This window comes from Octopus bimaculoides, chromosome 6 (assembly GCF_046866305.1).
Source record: "Octopus bimaculoides isolate indiv1 chromosome 6, ASM4686630v1, whole genome shotgun sequence".
In the NCBI taxonomy this organism is placed as follows: domain Eukaryota; kingdom Metazoa; phylum Mollusca; class Cephalopoda; order Octopoda; family Octopodidae; genus Octopus; species Octopus bimaculoides.
The window spans coordinates 27,406,799-27,429,833 of NC_142933.1; the positions used below are offsets into that span (position 1 = coordinate 27,406,799).

Sequence of the window (23,035 nt, forward strand, 5' to 3'; positions counted from 1 at the left end):
TTGTCTTATTCGCCGCCGTGGAAATTGTGACAGCCTCATGAAATTTGGGGGAGAGACTTAGGAAAGGTTAGCCGTCATTTGATTTAATATATTTCTATTCTATTTGCTACTGCTTTGTCTGTGAAGATTCTAAACTCACGTACATACACATACTCACGCGCACGCACATGCATACACACGCACACACACACACACACACACACACACACACACACACACACACACACACACACACAAGCACGCAATTGTCGACAATTTATCCTAATCTTATCGATTAATGTGACGAAAATTCTTTGCACGATATGCATAGCCTGTTGCGATTTGAGCAGGTTCCCATTGGAGTGTTCGGAAAATCCAGGCAATATCTGTCAGCTAAAGAAATAGGCCCGTTCTACTTTTTCCCAACATTAATAGCCACCAGTTTGAAACTTCCATCACTTTTATGGATTCCCTAAGTCAAAGGTTATCGTACTTACTTGTTGATACAAGCCTTCGAGAAACAACACTACCACACCACATGATCAGAGTTGAGCAAATATGACGTAAACAAGGTTACAAGTGACTGTGTGTCTGAAATCTTGGTCTCGCTAATGATGACTGTATTTTAACTTAATAGCTTAATACTCTTCGGCATGTATCCCTACTTCAACGCTGACTACTTCTTAACTGCAGTAGTTACAATTAGTGATAACCAATCATCAAATGATGACGTAATATCTGTTCTTAAACATGTATATACTTGTTTCAAACGTGCAAAGAAGGAAAAAGGATTTCACAGCCATCTGCTTTGCTATTTAACTTTGGTTGGAAATTCGTGATTTAGAATATTTTGTCTACGAAGTCTCCGATGCATTCTTTAAGATTACAGCTATAATTCCCTACATTGGAAACATTTCAAGAATTGTGTATACTTCTGGTCTCGTATGTACTAGAAATCTTACGTTTGTTTTATGAATTAGAACAGAGAATAATTGAGAAAATAAGTTGATACCACTCCACGGATAGTCCTGAAAAGATTAAATATATTAAGTTGCGACAAACGATAAAACCCCATTTAATGCCAAAGATCTCAGTTGAAAGATGGAGATTAAAGGCTCGATTATTCCGGTTGAGGACCAGTGTCTTCTAACTAGATAACACCAAGCAATGCATCAAGTTGGAATGTCACGTATCTGGTTGGCTTATGATCTGGGTACTCCAAAGTAGCGCGTCAAAAATGCAAAATAGCCGACAGGATTTATATATAAATAACTTTAATGGAACATATGTGAGGAAATGAAGTTCTATTCCACAATTCCACAATTTACACTATCCTTTATATTTTCTCTAATGAAAACTTTGTGCGATAAGTATGGCACACCGCGATTTGATCAGGTCCACATTGATATATTCGGAAAATCCAACAAGAGCTGTCTGAGCAAGTTTGCAAGACTTTTAGATTCTTCTTTCTTATCGGTTATTTCAACACAATTTCAGGGGTACGTTTAATATGTCATTCCAGCCACCCGCTAACATTAATGAGCGTGATTTTACAAGGAAAGCGTCTAGATTGATATCTAAAGAAATTCGGCCTTCCAGTCCCAGAGTCATTAGTTTGAAATTACTACCACCTACTGCTTCTCGCAAGTAGGAAAAGCTGACACACACCACACTCTATTTGTAATTAATACATAGAACACTTAGTGATATCATATATATATATATATATATATATATATATATATATATATATATATATATATATATATATATATATATATATACATACATATATATATGTACATATATATATTGTGTGTGTGCGTGTGTGTGCATATATATATATATATATATATATATATATATATATATATATATATATATATATATATATATATATATATATATATATATATATATATATATATATATATATATATATATATATATATATATATATATATATATATATATATATATATATATATATATATATATATATATATATATAGGCACGGGAGTGGCTGTGTGGTAAGTAGCTTGCTTACCAACCACATGGTTCCGGGTTCATTCCCACTGCGTAGCACCTTGGGTAACTGTCTTCTACTATAGCCTCGGGCCGACCAAAGTCTTGTGAGTGGATTTGGTAGACGGAAACTGAAAGAAGCCCGTCGTATATATATATATATATATATATATATATATATATGTATATGTGTGTGTGTTTGTGTGTCTGTGTTTGTCTCCCCAACTTCGCTTGACAACCGATGGTGGTGTGTTTACGTCCCCGTAACTTAGCGGTTCGGCAAAAGATTGGGTAGAATAAGTACTAAGCTTACAAAGAATAAGTCCTGGGGTCGATTTGCTCGACTAATGGCGGTGCTCCAGCATGGCCGCAGTCAAATGACTGAAACAAGTAAAAGAGTAAAAGAGATGTGTGTGTGTGTGTGTGTGTGTGTGTGTGTGTGTGTGTGTGTGTGTGTGATGTTTGTATATATATATCATAAGGGTACACAAGGCGCCTACCTGCTTGAAAGGGGAGCTGAAACCCTCATTTAAACCACCAATAATACTGGAAATTTCAACAGGAAAACAACCGTAAGCAGCCGAACGGGTCAAATAATTTTAACATACCAAATACAGCTCAATGCTAAATATTTTGGCATTTCGATACATTTGAATCGAAATACGAAAACCTCAACCTTCATCAGCAAGTTTTGCCAACTGAAAATTTTTTTTAACTCAGCACGTTGAAGTCTGCCGGCATTCTGAATTCTCTTACACCAAATCAGAACAGCTTCAGTGTAAATATACTAATAAGAGTAGATATTCAAAGGTGAATATTCATATAGATATTATCATTGTTATTATTATCTGTGGTAAATGTAAATAGTTGATAATAACAACAATAATATAGGTGGTTACAGGCCTTAAATAGCATTAGATAACTACAGAATTAAAATTTTAAATTTATATTTATCATAAGGACACACAGGGCGCCTACCTGCTAGAAAGAGGAGCTGAAACCTTCAGTTAAACCACCATTAACACTGAAAATTTCAACAGAAAAACAACCGTAAGCGGGCGAATGGGTCGAATAATCTGAACATACCAAATACAGCTCAATGCTAAATATTTTGGTATTTGGATACACTTTGATCATGAATATAATATAATATAATTGTGTAACAAAAGCATATATACGCTCACACACACACACACACACACACACACACACACACACACACACATGCACACATGCATCTGCACATCTCTTCCAGACATATATACACACACACGCACCCATACATTCACACACAAATGCAAGAATGTACTTGCTTACGTACTGACATCCATGCTTGTATCCTAATTGCGTCCGCGCTTGCACGCGTATGTAGCAAGCACTAGTACACACGCATCCACATGCCCTCGCACGCACACACACACACACACACACACACACACTCCCCCCCCCCACACACACACATACACTCACACACTCGTCTTCTGCCGCGCCCAGTTACTTAGCAGATGCCACCAGCTTACTGTCCAACCCTGCGGTCCAAAAAACTCCCCTTTCTAAAGAAACTGCTGTTCACTGAACAACCAACCTTACCCTGACAACACCATGTGACCCACCTCGACTAATAGCAGCCTATTTTCCGGTTGCTGTCTTGGACTTCTTGTGTTTCTCCAGTCGGTAATCTACGCCTGAAAGAGCCGAATCAAGCTGTTGAAAATAATAATGCATGTAACTCCTACTAAATGTATTGAGTGCCTTTTTTTCTTTCTTTTGTCCGCTCACGCGTTTGTATGTGTGCACGCGCGCGCGCGTTTCTGTGGTGAATCATTTATAGTGAAAAGAGTAAAGAAGTAAGCCCCATTGTTAACATGTGGACGATCAGAACTCACACTGACATACATGATTTTTCAATACACAAAAGTGTATTCCCTTCACAAAACGTGATGAAAAGAGTGGGGTAAAATCTAGCGCCCGACGTGATATCTTATGTGATAAGTAGTAACATGATTGAAAGAGCTCAAGACAGCACGACCAATGAGATTCGAACCGGTTCCGACTTTAATATAAAATGTTCCTTTCTTTAAAGTCTCGGATACTCCGTAGATCCGATTCTAAATGAGAACTATATGACAAATCTTTTATACTAAAAGGGAAAAATCTACATTTGTGACGTGAAAATTGATGGAAAGTGATATCACTGGGTACCAAATATCTCATTTTATTTCTTATTACCAGTCAGCATTTATCCATGAAGATAAGTCGTGTTATATTATGCAGTCTGCTTCTCGAGGTTGTGTGGTTAATAAATTATAGGTTATTGAGTGATTAATAGATTATACCAACTTTTAGTTCCAACACATATGCAGTATCCACGACAAAGTCGTTGTATTTAAAATCTCAACTAGATAATTCATTTCATCATCTGTGGCAGCAAATCTGCAAACTCTGGTAAAAGAATACCAAGCCAATGACAACTTAATACATGCACGGACAATAAATTTTAAATTGTCTTTGAGGTAGTCTTCTATCATTTGATCCTCCAGCATACGACAGAGTTCTATAGGATTGCTAAGATTTCCTAGCTTTGGTTTCTTTATTACTTTACTATTTATTCTCTCTACAGCTTTTAGCAGATATTGTACAGTACCTCATCAACGGTTTGTAAATTCTGAACACTGCGAACTCCTCTAACGTGAAGTAACAATAGTCTGATATAGAATTTTTCAATATATATGACCGTCTCAGCTCCTCTCTGACATGATTTCTGGAGTTTTTTGTTTTTTTTTAAATTCGAGCTTCCGATAAGTTTATTTCATTAAAATGAACTCTCTTCCTTTCATGGCTAAAGTCGTACATTTTGATATACCAAACTTCGTCCTGATACCAGAGCAACACACATTTACTGGATAAACAAGTGAATTGATCTTTTCTCCATACTTAGCAAATATTTTAAAGTCATTCATGATAAACTCATGGTTTAAAAAAGGTGCATTTCTTCCTACTTTATAGCCTGTATTGATCTTTCTAAATGACATTGAGATAGGTTTTGGTGGGATAACAAATAACAAAGAGGATAAGGAAAAAGAAACTGAAAATACCTCTTTTAACGACTATGCTTCCCAGTGATTCCATGTCTACTCCCAAGTTCGCTTTCCCGTGCGTTATATTAACACTGAAGATGAAGAGATTTTCAGTTATGCCAAACATTCTGATTGACACCACAATCCAAGAATAGAGCACCATTTTGTAGACCATTTTGAAGTTGATCCACTGTAATATCTACAAATAAGTGTATCATTCCTTTCAGTCATTTGTTATCAATGATGAAGTGATCTTTAGTGCTTTTCAATGTTTCCTGCACTACTATTCAATAGATAGTAATATTTTTCAGCGTCAAATGAATGTATGTTTTCTCAAGTAAAGAATGCTTGTTAGTAACTTGCACAACAAATTGAGGCATGCGGCTGATCGATTATTTTCTATGCTTTTTCCCTCGTTGAATTTTCTTTATCAAAGTTGTTTGCGGCTCAACCATCCACTCTAGTAAACTTCCTTGTAATACACATTCGTTATAGATTTAACCGTATAAGGATTTCAGATATTCAAATATTCTATCTCATTTGTCCCTGGGGATTTCTAGTTTGGTAGTATCTTTACATTGCCTCCAGTTATAAAGATTGTTTCTTGTTTCTCTTTATTGTCTAATTGTTTTAACGTTTTGATCCATTCTACATTTTCATTATAATTTATCGGACATACCTAAACTCCTACCCAAATCTATTGCTTCTACCGCATTTGGCATTAATATTTCCTCGAATGTTATGGTCAGTCTGCTTCTCATTTGATGCAAAATGTGATATACTCAAAGTGAGTTGTTCTCTCAGTGTATTTTTTTTTATACAACATAACAATATTGTTTATAAACAATCACCCATAGTGCCCCAAAATAAAATTTCCTCTGTATAGCCATTTTAGGTTTCTTAACGTCTTGCCCCTTTAACTAGTAATTAACATCATGATTTAAAGTCTACCCCTACCCTATCTCTTTTTATAGACAGTTACTTATACCCAACTGACTACTCCTAGTGTCTTATTTCCTACCTAAGGAAAAGGGATACGTGTGATAATATTTATGACACAGTCTTCTACTCTTAGATTTAGTAGTTGGTAAAGAGATAAATTAATTAGAAATGAATTACAATCCCTTACAACACTATGACCCTACTAGACTTCATTCGATTCTTGGAAGTGTAGTCTATTCTTAGCTACAGTAGCGACAGCATGAATTGCTTCCATCTTCTTGCTCTGTTAAAATATTTGAGAAAAATTATATTAATGTGTCCTACTTGTTAAAATTCTATCTATTTATTTGTGCAGCTGAAGATGGCACTGAATTTATATTGATGTAATGTTTGCATTGTTCAATTAAATGGAGTCGCTTGAAACGGTCGTACTGCATCACTACTTCATATCCTGTTGCTTATTTTGATTTTATTCACCTTACTACAAGCTGTGCGTATACTACCGGACTGGCTTGGTGCTTCAACTTAAGTACCTTATTCAACTGAATCTCAATTATTTCTTATACATATACATATATATATATATATATATATATATATATATATATATAGAGAGAGAGAGAGAGAGAGAGAGAGAGAGAGAGAGAGAGAGAGAGTGAAAGAGAGAGAAAGAGAGAGAAAGAGAGAGAGAGGAAGAGGGAGAGAAGGAAGGGAGGAGATAGATACATACATACATATATATATTGAGTTTCAGATAGCAATGGTGTCTTACTCATATAGACCGTGATACAACGTGTTTGCAGCACAAATAGCAAGATTGGGGAAAATAACTAACAAAAGGGAATTACTATCAGAGGCTATTAAGAATCTAATTAGGCTTATGTTTAAGCAGGGTTTTAATGCTAAAAGACAAAGGAAACAACTGCCTTGGATGTTGAAATCACGATAATATCTGGAATGGTGAAATTCCTCGTTTCTGTTAAATTAAATTGGATCTCATTCTGTAATTAAGTCTTTGTTGTGAATATCTAGTGGCATATTTTCAAGTGTGTGTTTTTGTTTAAGTGTACTTTACAGAGATTATTCAGCTTCTTCACCTGTGGAAACTTTTTCTGGTTGGCCTCTGATTGTTTTCTAAACTCTCCTCTACAATTCCTATTCTTGTGTCTACATCCCAGACGGCCGTTATGTCAAACTCCAAATTTTTATATTTGAAAATATTTTGAATTTCCTTTACGTTATTGTCAGTTAGACCGGCCTCATCGTTTAATTTACAACTCCTGGATCTTATCTCATTGTAATTATGTTTGGTTAGTTGGTTCTTATTTCCTTGTTTATAATGTATCGATAAACCTCAGGAAATTACCCAGTTTTCATATTCTACCACAGTTTTTGAGATATGATTTTACCATTTTTCTACAACAACGTAAATAACTACTACACCAACAACAGAAGTAAAATAAACGGCGGCGTCTACAATAGCAATGACACCAACAATAATGACGGTAATAAAAACAGCGGCAATTATTCCTCAATTCCCAGCTTCGAAGCAATACAGAAAGAAAATTATAAGTAAACAGAGTTCATCCCCAAACCCGCTGACATAGTAGATCTTGCTTAGGTAAGGTATAAATTCAGTCTGAAGACAAAGACAGATTTCTAGTACAAACGATACCTGAAGTATGGTGCAGAACTTGTGATGAATTTTTACGAATCCCTAGAATAAGATGCTCGAGGGACAACCTTGGCATTTCCAAGACAAACAGTCCTATTTGCCCTGATCATCCACAGTTAACAAGATAGCTTTTTCTACCTATTTTTGCTGGCCAAAATGTTACACCCAGGAGTGGGCTGTATAAATGCACTTGCCCTGGCGTCGACGTGGAAACAGAATCATGAAAAAGGATATGAGATCACTAAGGTTAGATTTGGTAGCCGTCAATGAGATCAGGATTTCGGAGACGAATTCGCCCACCGTCTTTCTAACTGACAACGAGGCTTAAACCTCTTCTCATCAATATAATTCGAAAGGTGTAACAGGATTATTTTAGAAATGACTTACTTTTGCACTAATCACCAGTTTTCTAGACTCGGATGTTACACGGGGTTTCTGAGTGTGAATGGCAGTAAGTGTAATGCATTAAAGTGGTCGCCATTTATTATACATGTGGTAGTCTACCGGAATTGTCCAGATATCTAGAGACAATGGTAGAAACATGTGGCCTGTTTATGTTAGAGAACGACTAGAATGGCATTATAAACAGACATAAATTCAGTAAGTTTTCTTGAGGCAACATTTTAAGTTATGTGTTATTAATGTTTACATTCTTTACAATACTAACCGCCTACACTTTTTTCTGCAAAATAGGGGTAGTTTATCCTGTCCAGGCTATATTATTTGCATTATCCTGCGTTTGAGAATTTAAAAATCACTTCTTTAACTTTCTAAGACATCTCAACGCTTCTAAAAGCAAACTTCGTTTGTTTGTTTACGTTTGTCGTAATTTGAATTTAACATATGGAATATTATAAATTTGAATTTGATTATTGATATGTTACACGTGGACTATCCCAAGAAATTGTATGGAAAAAGTTAAAATTAATTTATCGTATTAAAAAAAGGTAAACACATTGTCACTATTTTTTTTCCTCCTATTTCAAATTCAAATGCACAATACTTTGTACCCATCGACTCAAAACGAACATTTTTATTTATGCATATATTTTGTTAGCTTATTGAGCAAAAACATTGGGTTATACATGTTAAGATAGCATCAACGTGGATAAAAACAGCATCAACTTGAAAATAACCATAGGCAGGGAATGACTGGATGGCTACAGTTCGCCAACTGACTATATGTTGTTGTTGCTACCCCTGGATTTTATAGTAAATCAAAAGAGACCTCTCTTCATAAAGTTTTAGCTTGCAAAGATGCTGATATAGATGATGATTCGTTCGACGGATTTTTAATAAGTTTTAATTTCAATATATTTATATCGCATGCGGTTTAATCTGACCACAATAAGTTCGAAAATTTTTACAAAGAGATCGTATTTGTAGTCTAGTTGTATCACTAATTTCAACCATCTTGATATTTTATTAATACCGGCAAGATTAAATCGAATTTTCATTCAACATTCAGGCATGCTGTGAGTGATGGTTCTTTGCCACGTTGAGAAAACATGGTCCACCATACAAACTGCAAAATAATAATAAAAAATTTAAATTGTTCGTTGGAGGATAGAATACGAATCATAAATGTTTTATAATCTCATAAAATCTTTTATTATATAAGGAATAAATTAAACGCTTGAAATCACAAGGTATTGTTTGTTTTATACGAGAAAATTTCATGTTTTCAGAGAAATGCAACGATTGAGTAAATAACTCAGTGAAGTAGAAGCCCGTCAAATTCATGACGGTGCTGTAAAAAGTATTCGTCGAGGTACGTTACAAAAGCTTAACATAATCGAATTTGAAGCTCGTGAGTAAGAATTCGTGTGGAAGGTCAAAACAGTTTAATATATATATATATATGTATATATATATATATATATATATATATATATATATTGTTTTGCTTTAGAATTGTATTAGGGTAGCAAGAATATTAGTTGCTGTGCATGATAGAGTTTAGAGCATTTGGAAACATTCCTCAGTGTTGGTGTTTTTATTATTGCCAATATAATCTAGGTGATATATCTTTTATCATTTAAACTACGAAAATAATTTGAAAAGATGTGGTGATTTCTAGGTGTATGTGAAGGAATGCGGATTTAAGTTAATGCGAGGGGTTTTTCAGGAAGTGCTTTGTGAATCCTATCGTCCATATATCTTTGGCGAATACTTCAGCACAGCATGTATTGCGTTCTTTCTTGGCATCGCTTTTAGAGGATAATGTTCCCTAATTAGGCAATTATTCGTCGAACCATTCAGACATTTTGATATGTCCAGCAGGCAACTATCGCACCATTATTTGTTCTTAAACATTGCATCTCTCTGAACAAAATATATTTCGTGAATGGTCATAAATCCCACAAGGTATCTGAAGTACGAGAGATTAAATCAAACTCTTCAGAGAGGTAAGTAAATACCACAAAATATTTGTGTTCGATTCTCCGTCACTAATATTGCTATTCACTGCAAATACACACCCGTTACCAGTTTGCTTATTGATCACTGCAAACAGATTTGGTATGTCTACACCTCTATGTCCACAGCGAGAAATTTTCTCTATGACAAAATACACTGAATGGCTTTTTTACTGGTTCGAATATGCCTTAAACATATTTGAGCTGGTAACAAGTTTGTGCGCTGCATATATATATATATATATATATATACATATATTACATGGAAAAATGCGAGTATGAAAAGTAATATTCTTAAGATTATAAACCTGGAAAAGTACAGGACAAGTTTATAACAGGTTTATAATCTTAAGAATATTACTTTTCATGCTCGCATTTTTCCATGTAATCCATGATTTTTCTAGGCATTGCTGTTATAAGAAAATTAATAATGTGTCAATTAATAATTTAAGATTTTAACTTATAAAATACTGAAATAATATTTCAATTTTTCCATGTAAGTGATGATAATATCTCAATTCTTTTAATGTTTAATTTAAATATATGTCGTGATTGAATTATTTGATATTACCCATCCACACCAAATTAATGGCGGGGAATTTTACCACCTTGCTGGTTGCACCATGGCTCACCAAAAGTTACAAACAACAAAACCCCAAAGTCATCAGTTACCAGGCTCACCTTAAGTATCCTAGATTTTGAGTTAGGGATAATAGCACTGATACATTAATAGCATTGAAGCATATAACACATTAATACACCAGCCTGATTAAATAATTAACTAAAAAGAAAAGGAAAGCAACTAAAAGGAAAAGCAAAAATGAAAAGCAGAAACAAGTTAATTAAAGCTGAAAGAGAAAATTAATAATAAAAGTTAAACTTAACCTAATTCAACAACATATTAAAAATAGCTTTATTAGATACTTAATTTAAAAAAATAAAATTTATGAAAGGGAAAGTCGACCTCGGTGGAATTTGAACTCAGAAAGAAAAGACACACGAAATACCACTAATAATTTCTCTCGGGACGATAAAGCTACTGCCAACTCGTCGCGTTATAATGTAAACATTCATTTTAGAAATATATTCTTATCTTAACATATTGGGGCGTTACTTCTTACTTCCTTACTTACTGACAATAAATTTCATGACATTTAACCTCATACGTTTTTTTCTACTAATTTTTGTTCAGTGCAACTAACGATTCTGAATTCCTCATGCATTTTCTATCATTTAAGCCTAAGAAAAGTATACTTTTAAAATAAAGAAAATTACGTTAATTGAAGATGAGTAGGTGCCTTACTACCCACCTTTAGACCTGATATATTTTGATGTAACTTTTTTCTACTGAATCAAATCTCAAACTATTTATGTCAAAGTGTAGCTGAGGAAATGTCCTCTTTAAAACTGTTAACAGTTTGCAATTTAGTTGAGAACTGAATCTATACTATAAAAGGCAAATCTACTCTGTGTGTGTGTATGTTTAAAACTAATACATTTACACAATTCCAAATTTCTTCGATTAAACAATCGCAATTAATATTCTAAATACAATAAGTTAGGTCACTGCGTCATTTTTTCACTCCAAAAATTTCCTAATAATGAATAAAATCCGTAAAACTACGGAGGTAAACATTTTCTCTCTAATAAAATCTAATTTCCTCTTTCTAATACAAATCCTTTCAACTACTACTTCCTCTTATGAAGCTTTACGAAAAATCCAACGACAAATACAAAAAGAAAGGAAGGAGAAAAAGAAAACTATCAAAATTGAAACAATCACATTTCGATACTGTGATGACAGATACTAAAACTACATACAGAATTACTTTGCCCCTCTAAAATTAACTATTTCTATTCCTCTTACACATCGTTTCAATTGCTACTTTCTCTTACGAACGCTTACCAACGATCCAAGAAAAAAGACAAAGAAACGAAGGGGAGTGAGAGTCAAATAAACAGACACACTGCCAATCATACGTAAATACACACATATATATGTACCTATGGTTACCAATGACCTCATTCTAATTGGCGGGAACTAAACCCTAACAGAGAAACCAAAGAAAAAGAGAGTCAAATAAATATTTTCCCCTGTAACACAATGTCATTTCCTCTTTCTATAACAACTTTCACCTTTTATTCCGCACATGAAATGCCACCTATACACTTACATACAAATACACAGATACATGCAAATACCTGTCACTTAGAAGAAGCTGCGATCAGATTCCTACATCCATTTGCGTGATGGCATCAATAATGACGCTGACCCAAGAAACATCGGCAAAATGTGCATTCTTCCCTCAACATATACAGTGGGGCCACGATACATGCACGAGCGAACACAAGACGCTATGACTTTCGTTCGGCACTATGGACGCCCTGATTTATTCATCACGTTTACATGTAACTCCAAGTGGGTTGAGGTAACACGGGAACTTCTCCCACACCAGCAGTACTGCCATCGGCATGATCTTATTGCCAGGATTTTCAAGCAGAAGCTGACTAGGCTAATTGATTTCATCAAAAAAGGGCAGACCGCTGGTGATGGATATCCACTGACAGCGTCCGAACCCTTGTTAACATAAGTACTGAATGACAGAACTGCACATTTATATGAGCGTTGAAAATTGTCATCAGTAATGGACAGTATGGGACCACCCATCTATTATCAACTTGATAACCCCGTAAGGTTATAGTGAATCCCCCATTCTCAGGCCGCCTTCGTCTGTACAGTGGATATCCATCACCAGCGGTCTGGGTCTCGTCCACGAAACTCTTTGGGTATCGTTTAGTGCACACATGGTCTTTGTGGCATGAGGAGAATTTTTGAAAACCGGGACCGCACGGACCATGCACCATGTGTGCCTTGACAATGTCGTACAGCTGTCGGTCAACAGTGGGGTTTGGGATTTCTGCTTTGATGATTTCATCTATAAGTCTAGGGTCTATTTTGGTGACCAACCAAACGAAAAAGTGTGCGTGTGGCAACCCTCTCTTCTGCCACTCAACAGTATACATGTGACACTTAACAGGACCAAACACCTGTCCTTTTTTGATGAAATCAATTAGCCTAGTCAGCTTCTGCTTGAAAATCCTGGCAATAAGATCATGTCGATGGCAGTACTGCTGGTGTGGGAGAAGTTCCCGTGTTACCTCAACCCACTTGGGGTTACATGTAAACGTGATGAATAAATCAGGGCGTCCATAGTGCCGAACGAAAGTCATAGCGTCTTGTGTTCGCTCGTGCATGTATCGTGGCCCCACTGTATATGTTGAGGGAAGAATGCACATTTTGCCGATGTTTCTTGGGTCAGCGTCATTATTGATGCCATCACGCAAATGGATGTAGGAATCTGATCGCAGCTTCTTCTAAGTGACAGGTATTTGCATGTATCTGTGTATTTGTATGTAAGTGTATAGGTGGCATTTCATGTGCGGAATAAAAGGTGAAAGTTGTTATAGAAAGAGGAAATGACATTGTGTTACAGGGGAAAATATTTATTTGACTCTCTTTTTCTTTGGTTTCTCTGTTAGGGTTTAGTTCCCGCCGCCAATTAGAATGAGGTCATTGGTAACCATAGGTACATATATATGTGTGTATTTACGTATGATTGGCAGTGTGTCTGTTTGTTTGACTCTCACTCCCCTTCGTTTCTTTGTCTTTTTTCTTGGATCGTTGGTAAACGTTCGTAAGAGAAAGTAGCAATTGAAACGATGTGTAAAAGGAATAGAAATAGTTAATTTTAGAGGGGCAAAGTAATTCTGTATGTAGTTTTAGTATCTTTCATCACAGTATCGAAATGTGATTGTTTCAGTTTTGATAGTTTTCTTTTTCTCCTTCCTTTCTTTTTGTATTTGTTGTTGGATTTTTCGTAAAGCTTCATAAGAGGAAGTAGGAGTTGAAAGGATTTGTATTAGAAAGAGGAAATTAGATTTTATTAGGGAGAAAATGTTTACCTCCGTAGTTTTACGGATTTTATTCATTATTAGGAAATTTTTGGAGTGAAAAAATGACGCAGTGACCTAACTTATTGTATTTAGAATATTAACTGCGATTGTTTAATCGAAGAAATTTGGAATTGTGTAAATGTATTAATTTTAAACATACACACACACAGAGTAGATTTGCCTTTTATAGTATATATATATATATATATATATATATATATATATATATATATATATATATATATATATATATATAGAAGTGGTATATAGCTATTGAATATTGAGAAAAGAGAGTCACCAGAATTTTGGAAAAAGAATTTTTCTATTTGGTCGTTATTATTAGCGCTTTCTTTCGTTTTTCGAACTTATCAAATAGAATTTATCTCTATCTATCTATCTATCTATCTATCTATCTATCTATCTATCTATCTATCTACCTATTTATCTATCTCCATTGTCCTGGAACCTCACCCAACAAAACAAAAAACAAAAACAATATTCTCCTCTTCTAAACAAAACAAAAACAAATAAACAACATGTTTGTACATTTACAAAAAAAAATCTATTTGACAAGTTCGAAAAACGAACGAAAGCGCTAATAATAATGACTGAAAAAAATTCCAAAATTCTGGCGATCTCTTCTGTTCTCGATATTATATATATATATATATATATATATATATATATATATATATATATATATATATATATATATATATATATATATATATACATATATATACATATATATATATATATATATACACACATACATATACATATATATTAGCTTGTAAACGAACGTGAACACTACTATTCAGCGGTTCGTTTTTCTTTTCTTTTGATATTTTCACTTTGATTTTCCAGTTTATGAATATAATTTACTTAGTACGCACACACACACACACACACACACACACACACACACACACACACACACACACACACACATACACACACACATAGGGGTGCTGAAACGTTACTGGCTTTAAGGGTGTCACGAAACGCCTGGTTGGAGGCCCTACCTTCCGAGTTCTTTTACGGGGTGTAGAAAAAAAAACTGAAGGACCGCTGTAACAACTGTGTGAATCTAAGAGGGGGAAGATGTTGAATAGAATAATAATTAACTGATTCTCCTGCATTTTCTTTTACCCAAATTCAGGAACTTTTCAGCACACACTCGTATATGCGTGTGTGAGTGTGTGTGTGTATGTGTATGTATATATAAATATATATATATATATATATATATATATATATATATATATATATATATATATATATATATATATGGTTGGAATTTACAAAAAAATAAAAGACGAAGACAGGTGTGTAAACAACAAACAGATGTATTAGTTTAACGCTCGGGAAGGTTAGAAAGTCTTTTACGTTCCGACCCTACGCTCTTCAACAGAAAAGAACACGGGAAAATAAACAGAGAGAATAAAAAAAAAACTTTAGTGGCTAGCGGTCAATCATGGCGATGGCCGGACAGGTGGTCAGACAGGAGAGCTAGGAAGAAGCGGAGATAATAAAGTTGTGGTGATCCCAAAACGAAGGTGCGCGGGTGTGTGTATGTGAGAGCGTGTGTGTGCGTGTGTATAGGGGCTGGTGACCTTCACGTGTGGGTGTGTGCATGTGTAGGTGTTTGGATGATGTGTGGGAAGTGGTCAGTGCTAGTGTATACGGGGTGGTGTAATGTGGGAGCTGGGAAGTGAACTATGCTAGTGTGTGCAGGGTGGTGCGATGTGGTGTGGTGGTGTTGTGTGTTGTGGTGTGGTTTGATGGTGTAGTGATGTGGTGGTGTGGTATTTTGTGTTGTAGTGTGGTATGGTGGTGTGTGGTGCGGTGTGGTATGATGTGGTATGATGGTGTTGGAGTGTGGGGGATGCGGGAGTGGGGGTGCAAGGGTGGGGGTGTATGGATTGGGGTGAGCGTGTGGGGGTAGTAGCGGGGTATGTGGGAGTAGAATGTGGAATGTATAGGGATGGTAGAGTTGGGATGTGTAGGCGTGGGGTAACGATGGAGGGGTACGATGAAGGTAGAGGGTGGAAGGGAGAAGGTGAGTAGATGTGAAGAGTGGAAGCAGGTGTTAGAGCAAGAGAGGGCAGGTGGGTGGGAGTGAAGAGAGGAAGTAGGTGTGAGAGGAAGTAGGTGTGAGAGGAAGTAGGTGTGAGAGGAAGTAGGTGTGAGAGGAAGTAGGTGTGAGAGGAAGTAGGTGTGAGAGGAAGTAGGTGTGAGAGGAAGAGAGGAGATGGGGGAGTTAGATGAAGAGGGGAGGGAAGTTGAGCCCATGTGGCACAAAAGAGCGAAGAGAGAAGATTAATTCCTGTCCACGGTGAAGACGAGAGTCTGGATGGCCCCTGTGCAAGGACAATCCGAAAACAGACAGATGTTGTGAAGAATAACCGGTAGAGCAGAAATGGCGCGAGACTGGAGTAGCGTTGTCGAGTCTGATGTCTCGGAAGTGTTCCGCGAACCGGTCAGCCAAGCGGTATCCCGTTTGACCGATGTACAGAGAAGGACAGAGAGAGCAGGAGATGCAGTAAATGACGTTGCTAGAAGTGCAGGTGAAGGGGTCAGTGATATGATAGGGTCGATGATGGGTGCCTGTGAGGATATATGTATGTACATATATATGTATGTATATATATAAGTATATCTATATTTATGTACATATATATATGTATATATAGTATGTATATGTATATATATATATATATAAAGTGTAGTATATTGCCACTTAAGTGTGGCTGACCCCTAGGGGTGGATGTTACTGTTGCTTTTAGCCCCAGGAGGACATCTCCTCCAGCTGGCTTATCGACACACGACTGTGTCCTGTTTGCCAAGGGAGTTATCCCTCTCACCACGACCAGCAGCACGAACGTATCCGGATTTCAGGGTTATTTCCCTTCGTCGGCGTTCGACAGCTGATGACCTTGGTGAGAGAGAAAAACCTGGCAAATCTTATATCTTCTTTTCCAGTGACATTCTTCACTGATATTGAAAAGGTGAAAACAAGCAATGTTAATTCTCTAAATGAAGTATTAACAGTAACTGCACGATAAAGTGTAGTATATTGCCACTTAAGTGTGGCTGACCCCTAGGGGTCGATAAGCCAGCTGGAGGAGATGTCCTCCTGGGGCTAAAAGCAACAGTAACATCCACCCCTAGGGGTCAGCCACACTTAAGTGGCAATATACTACACTTTATCGTGCAGTTACTGTTAATACTTCATTTAGAGAATTAACATTGCTTGTTTTCACCTTTTCAATATCAGTGAAGAATGTCACTGGAAAAGAAGATATAAGATTTGCCAGGTTTTTCTCTCTCACCAAGGTCATCAGCTGTCGAACGCCGACGAAGGGAAATAACCCTGAAATCCGGATACGTTCGTGCTGCTGGTCGTGGTGAGAGGGATAACTCCCTTGGCAAACAGGACACAGTCGTGTGTCGATAAGCCAGCTGGAGGAGATGTCCTCCTGGGGCTAAAAGCAACAGTAACATCCACCCCTAGGGGTCAGCCACACTTAAGTGGCAATATACTACACTTTATCGTGCAGTTACTGTTAATACTTCATTTAGAGAATTAACATTGCTTATATATATATATATATATATGTATGTGTGTATATATATATATGTGTGTGTATGTATATATAAATATATATATATATATATATATATATATATATATATATATATATATATATATATATATATATATATATATATATATATATATATATATATATATATATATATACATATATATATACACACATACATAACGCACATACACATACATATCCACATGCATATATATAATATATATATGTACAGAGGGAGAGAGTAAAATATCTTTGTTTACCTACCGATATCATAGTCCACAGTTAGTTTCGCAATGGCATTTCTTACAATGCATTTATATGTTACACAACGATTCTGAAGAACGCCGACACGAGTGGTACCATTTCTCATACAATTACCTTTGCCGTCATTGCAAACTGAAAATGTAATTTCAATTCTTAAATATAACTTGCTTAGATACACACGGAAACGTATCTCTAGAGATTTTTCTTTTTGTGTATTTATATACACACACACATGCGCGCGCACACACACACGCAAAGATATATATATATATATATATATATATATATATATATATATATATATATATATATATATATATATATATATATATATATATATATATATATATACCTGTTTGCTGACATACAAACACATGCATGTATGCACTTTCCCCGATCTCCCTTATTCTTTTAGTCTTTTAGTAGTTTCAGTTATAGATTTGCGGTCATGCTGGAGCATCACCGTTAGTTTTGCTACACTTCTATTACTTTGGAATCTTTAACATGTGGTATTTGATGAATAAGGGAGTTTGATATTGTTGCCCCCATTTGCATTTTCTGCCGCGATGTAGGTTCATCTGGAACTCCTGACAGAAGGAGGCCATGTTTTGTTTTGAAGATGCCTACATCCACACTATGTAAGTCCCTCAGTCTTTTGGGGGAAGATAAGGAAGAGCTGTAGACTCTTGAAACCTAAACTGTTGCAGTATCTGGTCCTATATTTTTATGGAGATGTTGGGATCTTTGTCACTGTGTAGTGGTTCCCCGTTCTGCTGTTTGTGTAACTTTCAATGCCAAAGTTTTGTACAAGTCCCTCTAGGATTTTCCAGATGTATGTCGTTTCATATCTTTCCTGCCTTCGTTCTAGGCCGTAGAGTCTTAACTTCTTCAACCTTTCTCAATAGCTAACCTGTCACATTAAGATGATCTTCTTTGTAAAGCGTCGTTGCATTGCTTCGAGTCCCACTGCTAATTTTACACTGTGTGGTGACCATAGTTGGGAGCAGTAGTCTAAGCGGTTGGGGACAAATGTCCTCCAGAGGACCGTCATTGTTTCCCGTTCTCTCGTTCTGAAAGCTCTACAGATCCAACTTAGTAATATGCACCTGAAAAGATGCATCATATTCGTGTCAATTCCCAGGTTGCACACTGATTTTGATTCAGGGGTTGCAATCCCTCCTAGGCCAGTGTATCCTGTCTACATTTCATTCAGCTCCGTGTGCTGATAGCGCAGGTCTTGGAATATACTAGTATTAAACTGCATATTATTGTCCTCAGCCCACCATTCACTATTTGTGTTTCCTTGGAAGTAGCTCCATTTGCCACTTACCAGGCTTTTATCTTTTAAAAAGTCGTGTAGCCACTCTTCAATTTTTCTGATTTTGCCGAAATTACGCAACTTGAGGCATGTTCGATTTTATCAAAGGCTTTTCCTTGGGAATTTACCACTTGCAAGAAAGTTCTGAAAAAGAAGCTGTAGCAGGGGCCTGTTTGCATTATTTGAGAAGGATTGCTGGGAATCTATCAGGGCCAGTAACTAAATTTGCGTCTGTCTCATCTTGGGTCAGTATTACATTTTTGGTGTTGATGTAATCAATTTTTGCTGTCTTCCTGGCTACAGATGTAGTGGCAAAGAACTCTACTGATTTGTTCCCTTGCCTGTATCCTAACGGGGTAGAGAAAACACTTTTGAACTGTTCGTTCAGTATTTCACTTTTATCCTCCTTGGGCTTCCTGTGAGGGAGCCATCCTTTTGGAGAAGGGGCCCTATCTTGTAATATACTGAGGTCATTTTTTGGCAAAATTAAAGAAAGCTTTAGGGATTGACTTCTTTTTCAGATCTCTTTTCCTCATGGGATCGTTACAAACTTTTATTAGTGTTGTTGACGGCATTTTTACAGCTTTTCAGATATTTCTTTAGGCGATTTGCACCAAATATTATAATGTGCATTGAGGAACAATTAGTTCCAAAATACAACCTAGTCCAAAAGTGAACACCATAAGCATCTCTTTTAAAATTAACATAACAGAAATACAACTACAAAATAGGCGTATATTATAAGACAATCTCATAATACAATAAGACAAATAGCAAAAACAAAGGTAAAATTAAAAGTAAATCCACAGATCATTTCAAAGATTTCACCATATAAAAGCTAACAGACATTAAAATATGCATTTATAAAATAAACAAGAATTAAATAAAAGAAATAAAATGAAAAATGAAAAATGAGAAAGAAAATTAAAGTGGAAAAATTATTTAATCATGATTAATTTCAATCCTTGTGAAGATACATCGTTTCGTTTACTTTTGATTTCAGATTTATTATTTAAGGGAAATAATTAAACAGGATTTTCGGGTTTTGTGCATTTTTACATATACATGCTAACATATCTTTCATCTTTTATCTTTTATCCGTTACTTATTTCAATCGTTAAACTACGGCCATGCAGGGTCACCGCTTTAAAGAATTTTAGTGAAGCGAATCGACTCCAGTACTTATTTTTTATCATTTAAAGCTTCGTATATATTCTATCGGTCAGTTTTACCGAACCACTAATTTACAGGGGCGTAAACAAACCAACGCCTGTTTTCAGGCACAAAGGCACACATATATGTGTGTGTATGTATATATATACATTCAGTGAAGCTTTATATAGCGCTGTACGGTTGTCGATCATAAGATCTAAAAAAAAGCACAGTAGGATATGTGTATCACAGTATGTCAAATTTAACTTTCAATGTATAAAAAGTTGATCTTCAAATTGAAAGAAAACTAGAGTATGGAGAGCAAAACCGATTGCAGATTTGAAATTAGCACAATAAAAGACAGTTAGAATCAGTAAAAAAATCTCATGCAACAGAAAATTTTAAAAAATTTTTGTCCAATGTTAATAATAAAGCAAATAAAGCAAATGTTATTAATAAAGATTAAATAAAAACTAAATGCTAAAACTAAGAATAGCAATACTAATGATAAAATCATAAGAATCATATATATCTCATTTGCAAAAAATTAGATGCTAATACTTAAAAGAAAATATAAAGTTGAATTATTAACTTTCAGTCGCAGATCATGTTAAGAGAGAACGATCCCATTCACTAGATATCTCCTGTAAATAGAACAAATACTACTTGTTGAACTGGAGTTCGCGGAGGAAGATATGATTTCTAAGTAGAAGTGACCACCATTAGTTAATGACGAAAATAAAAAAGGAAATAGAAGGAAGTTCAAAACTTTGTGAGTGGATTTGGTAGAGAGAAACTGAAAGAAGCTCATCATATAAATATATGTATATACATACATACACATGTGTGTGTGTGTGTGTGTGTATGAATGTATCTATGTTGGTAGGTAGGCAGGTAGGTTGTTTTGTTTTTCGGTAGGCAGGCAAGCAGGTAGGTGCATGAGCTGTCGTGACAACTTAATAGTTTAAAGGGATTACTTATGAATATTCTTTTCTATTCTATTCTAGGCACAAGGCCCGAAATTTTGTGGGAGGGGACCAATCAATTAGTTCCAGTATGCAACTGGTACTTAATTTATCGACCCCGTAAGGATGAAAGGCAAAGTTGACCTCGGTGGAATTTGAACTCAGAACGTAAAGACAGACGAAATACCGCAAAGTATTTCGCCCGACGTGCTAACGTTTCTGCCAGCTCGCCGCTTTATTACTTATGAATATTAACAACATGAACCCTAGAATGAGTGCTAACATTGTAGTGAGAAAAATAATCTCAGTTAAGAGCTTATATTTCCTCAAGTGAAATATTTTGCTTACAGCATAAAATTTAGAATATAAACTTTAAGTAAAAGATATTTTTGTTCTTACTTACGGATTTCCCGAATCTTGATCGTTTTCCTACGACAAGTTATTTTCTTACAGTCATACATTGATCTAAATATACCACTCCCACCACAAATGCATTTTCCGTCTAAGGGACATCCGTTACATTCTGCAACAGAAATATAGTTATAAAGAAAATAGTGAGACTCTATTTTTTTTGTTTGAGGGGTTGAGCTGGTGTCTGTATTTAGTGTATGTTTCTTTTACTTGAGATTTCAATAATTCTAGTTTAGTCGAATATTAAATTAAACATTGAATTTTAGTAAATAATGTCCAGGCAGTAACGAAGAAAATTGTTTGGAGGGATATAATACGTGACTGCAATATCGAAAAAAATTATATATAAAACTGTGTAGAATTTCAAACAAGAAAAAAGGAGCTGAAAATTAGTATAGAACTGAATATAGAACATAGAACTATGAGGAATAATTTTTGCAGATACAATTTACGAACATAAATTGATACGGCACTGTTTTATATTTGGTTAACGACCTATTGACGATCTTTTCGTTTTGTAAGGTGTGCATAATAGGTCTGGAAGAAATGTTGGCACTCTGTCGCTTACGACGTCGAGGGTTCCAGTTGATCCGATCAACGGAACAGCCTGCTCGTGAAATTAACGTGCAAGTGGCTGAGCACTCCACAGACACGTGTACCCTTAACGTAGTTCTCGGGGATATTCAGCGAGACACAGTGTGACAAGGCTGACCCTTTGAATTACAGGCACAACAGAAACAGGAAGTAAGAGAAAGTTGTGGTGAAAGAGTACAGCAGGGTTCGCCACCATCCCCTGCCGGAGCCTCGTGGAGCTTTAGGTGTTTTCGCTCTATAAACACTCACAACGCCCGGTCTGGGAATCGGAACCGCGATCCTATGACCGCGAGTCCGCTGCCCTAACCACTGGGCCATTGCGCCTCCACTCGGTCTGGAAGAAAATACAGAGGACTAAACGTAAAAATGAATCGGTGTCTTTGCGAAGATCGTATCTAACTTTTGAGTAATTTTCTTTTCAATGCAGTCAAGCATGTCAGGATGCGAGTCTATATATAGGTACATAATTATGTTTTGTTAGGGCAAAAGAAGTCTGCTGAAATTTGAATTATTTCTTTTATTGAATCAACGTTTTTTCGATCTCTTTAAAATTCAGTGCCATATCTGCAGACTTTTAAATATCAGAGTGGAATGTGAAGAAGCTAGAGTTTATGTCTTCATTCTTCTGTCATATAAAATCAGCAATGTTC

The 23,035-nt window shown here is 35.8% G+C and overlaps 1 protein-coding gene across 1 annotated transcript in view; it reads right to left on the bottom strand.

The window, feature by feature from the left end:
- Nucleotides 1-8,983: 8,983 nt before the first annotated feature.
- LOC149134992 (uncharacterized) overlaps nucleotides 8,984-23,035 on the bottom strand; it is a 30,703-nt gene continuing 16,651 nt past the window's right edge. The window contains exons 3-5 of the mRNA XM_089353657.1: nucleotides 21,784-21,903; nucleotides 17,946-18,077; nucleotides 8,984-9,224 (exon numbers count right to left, since the gene is read on the bottom strand). Coding sequence (XP_089209783.1) covers nucleotides 9,157-9,224; nucleotides 17,946-18,077; nucleotides 21,784-21,903 — 320 coding nt within the window. The 3' untranslated portion in view covers nucleotides 8,984-9,156. The remainder of the gene's footprint in view (nucleotides 9,225-17,945; nucleotides 18,078-21,783; nucleotides 21,904-23,035) is intronic.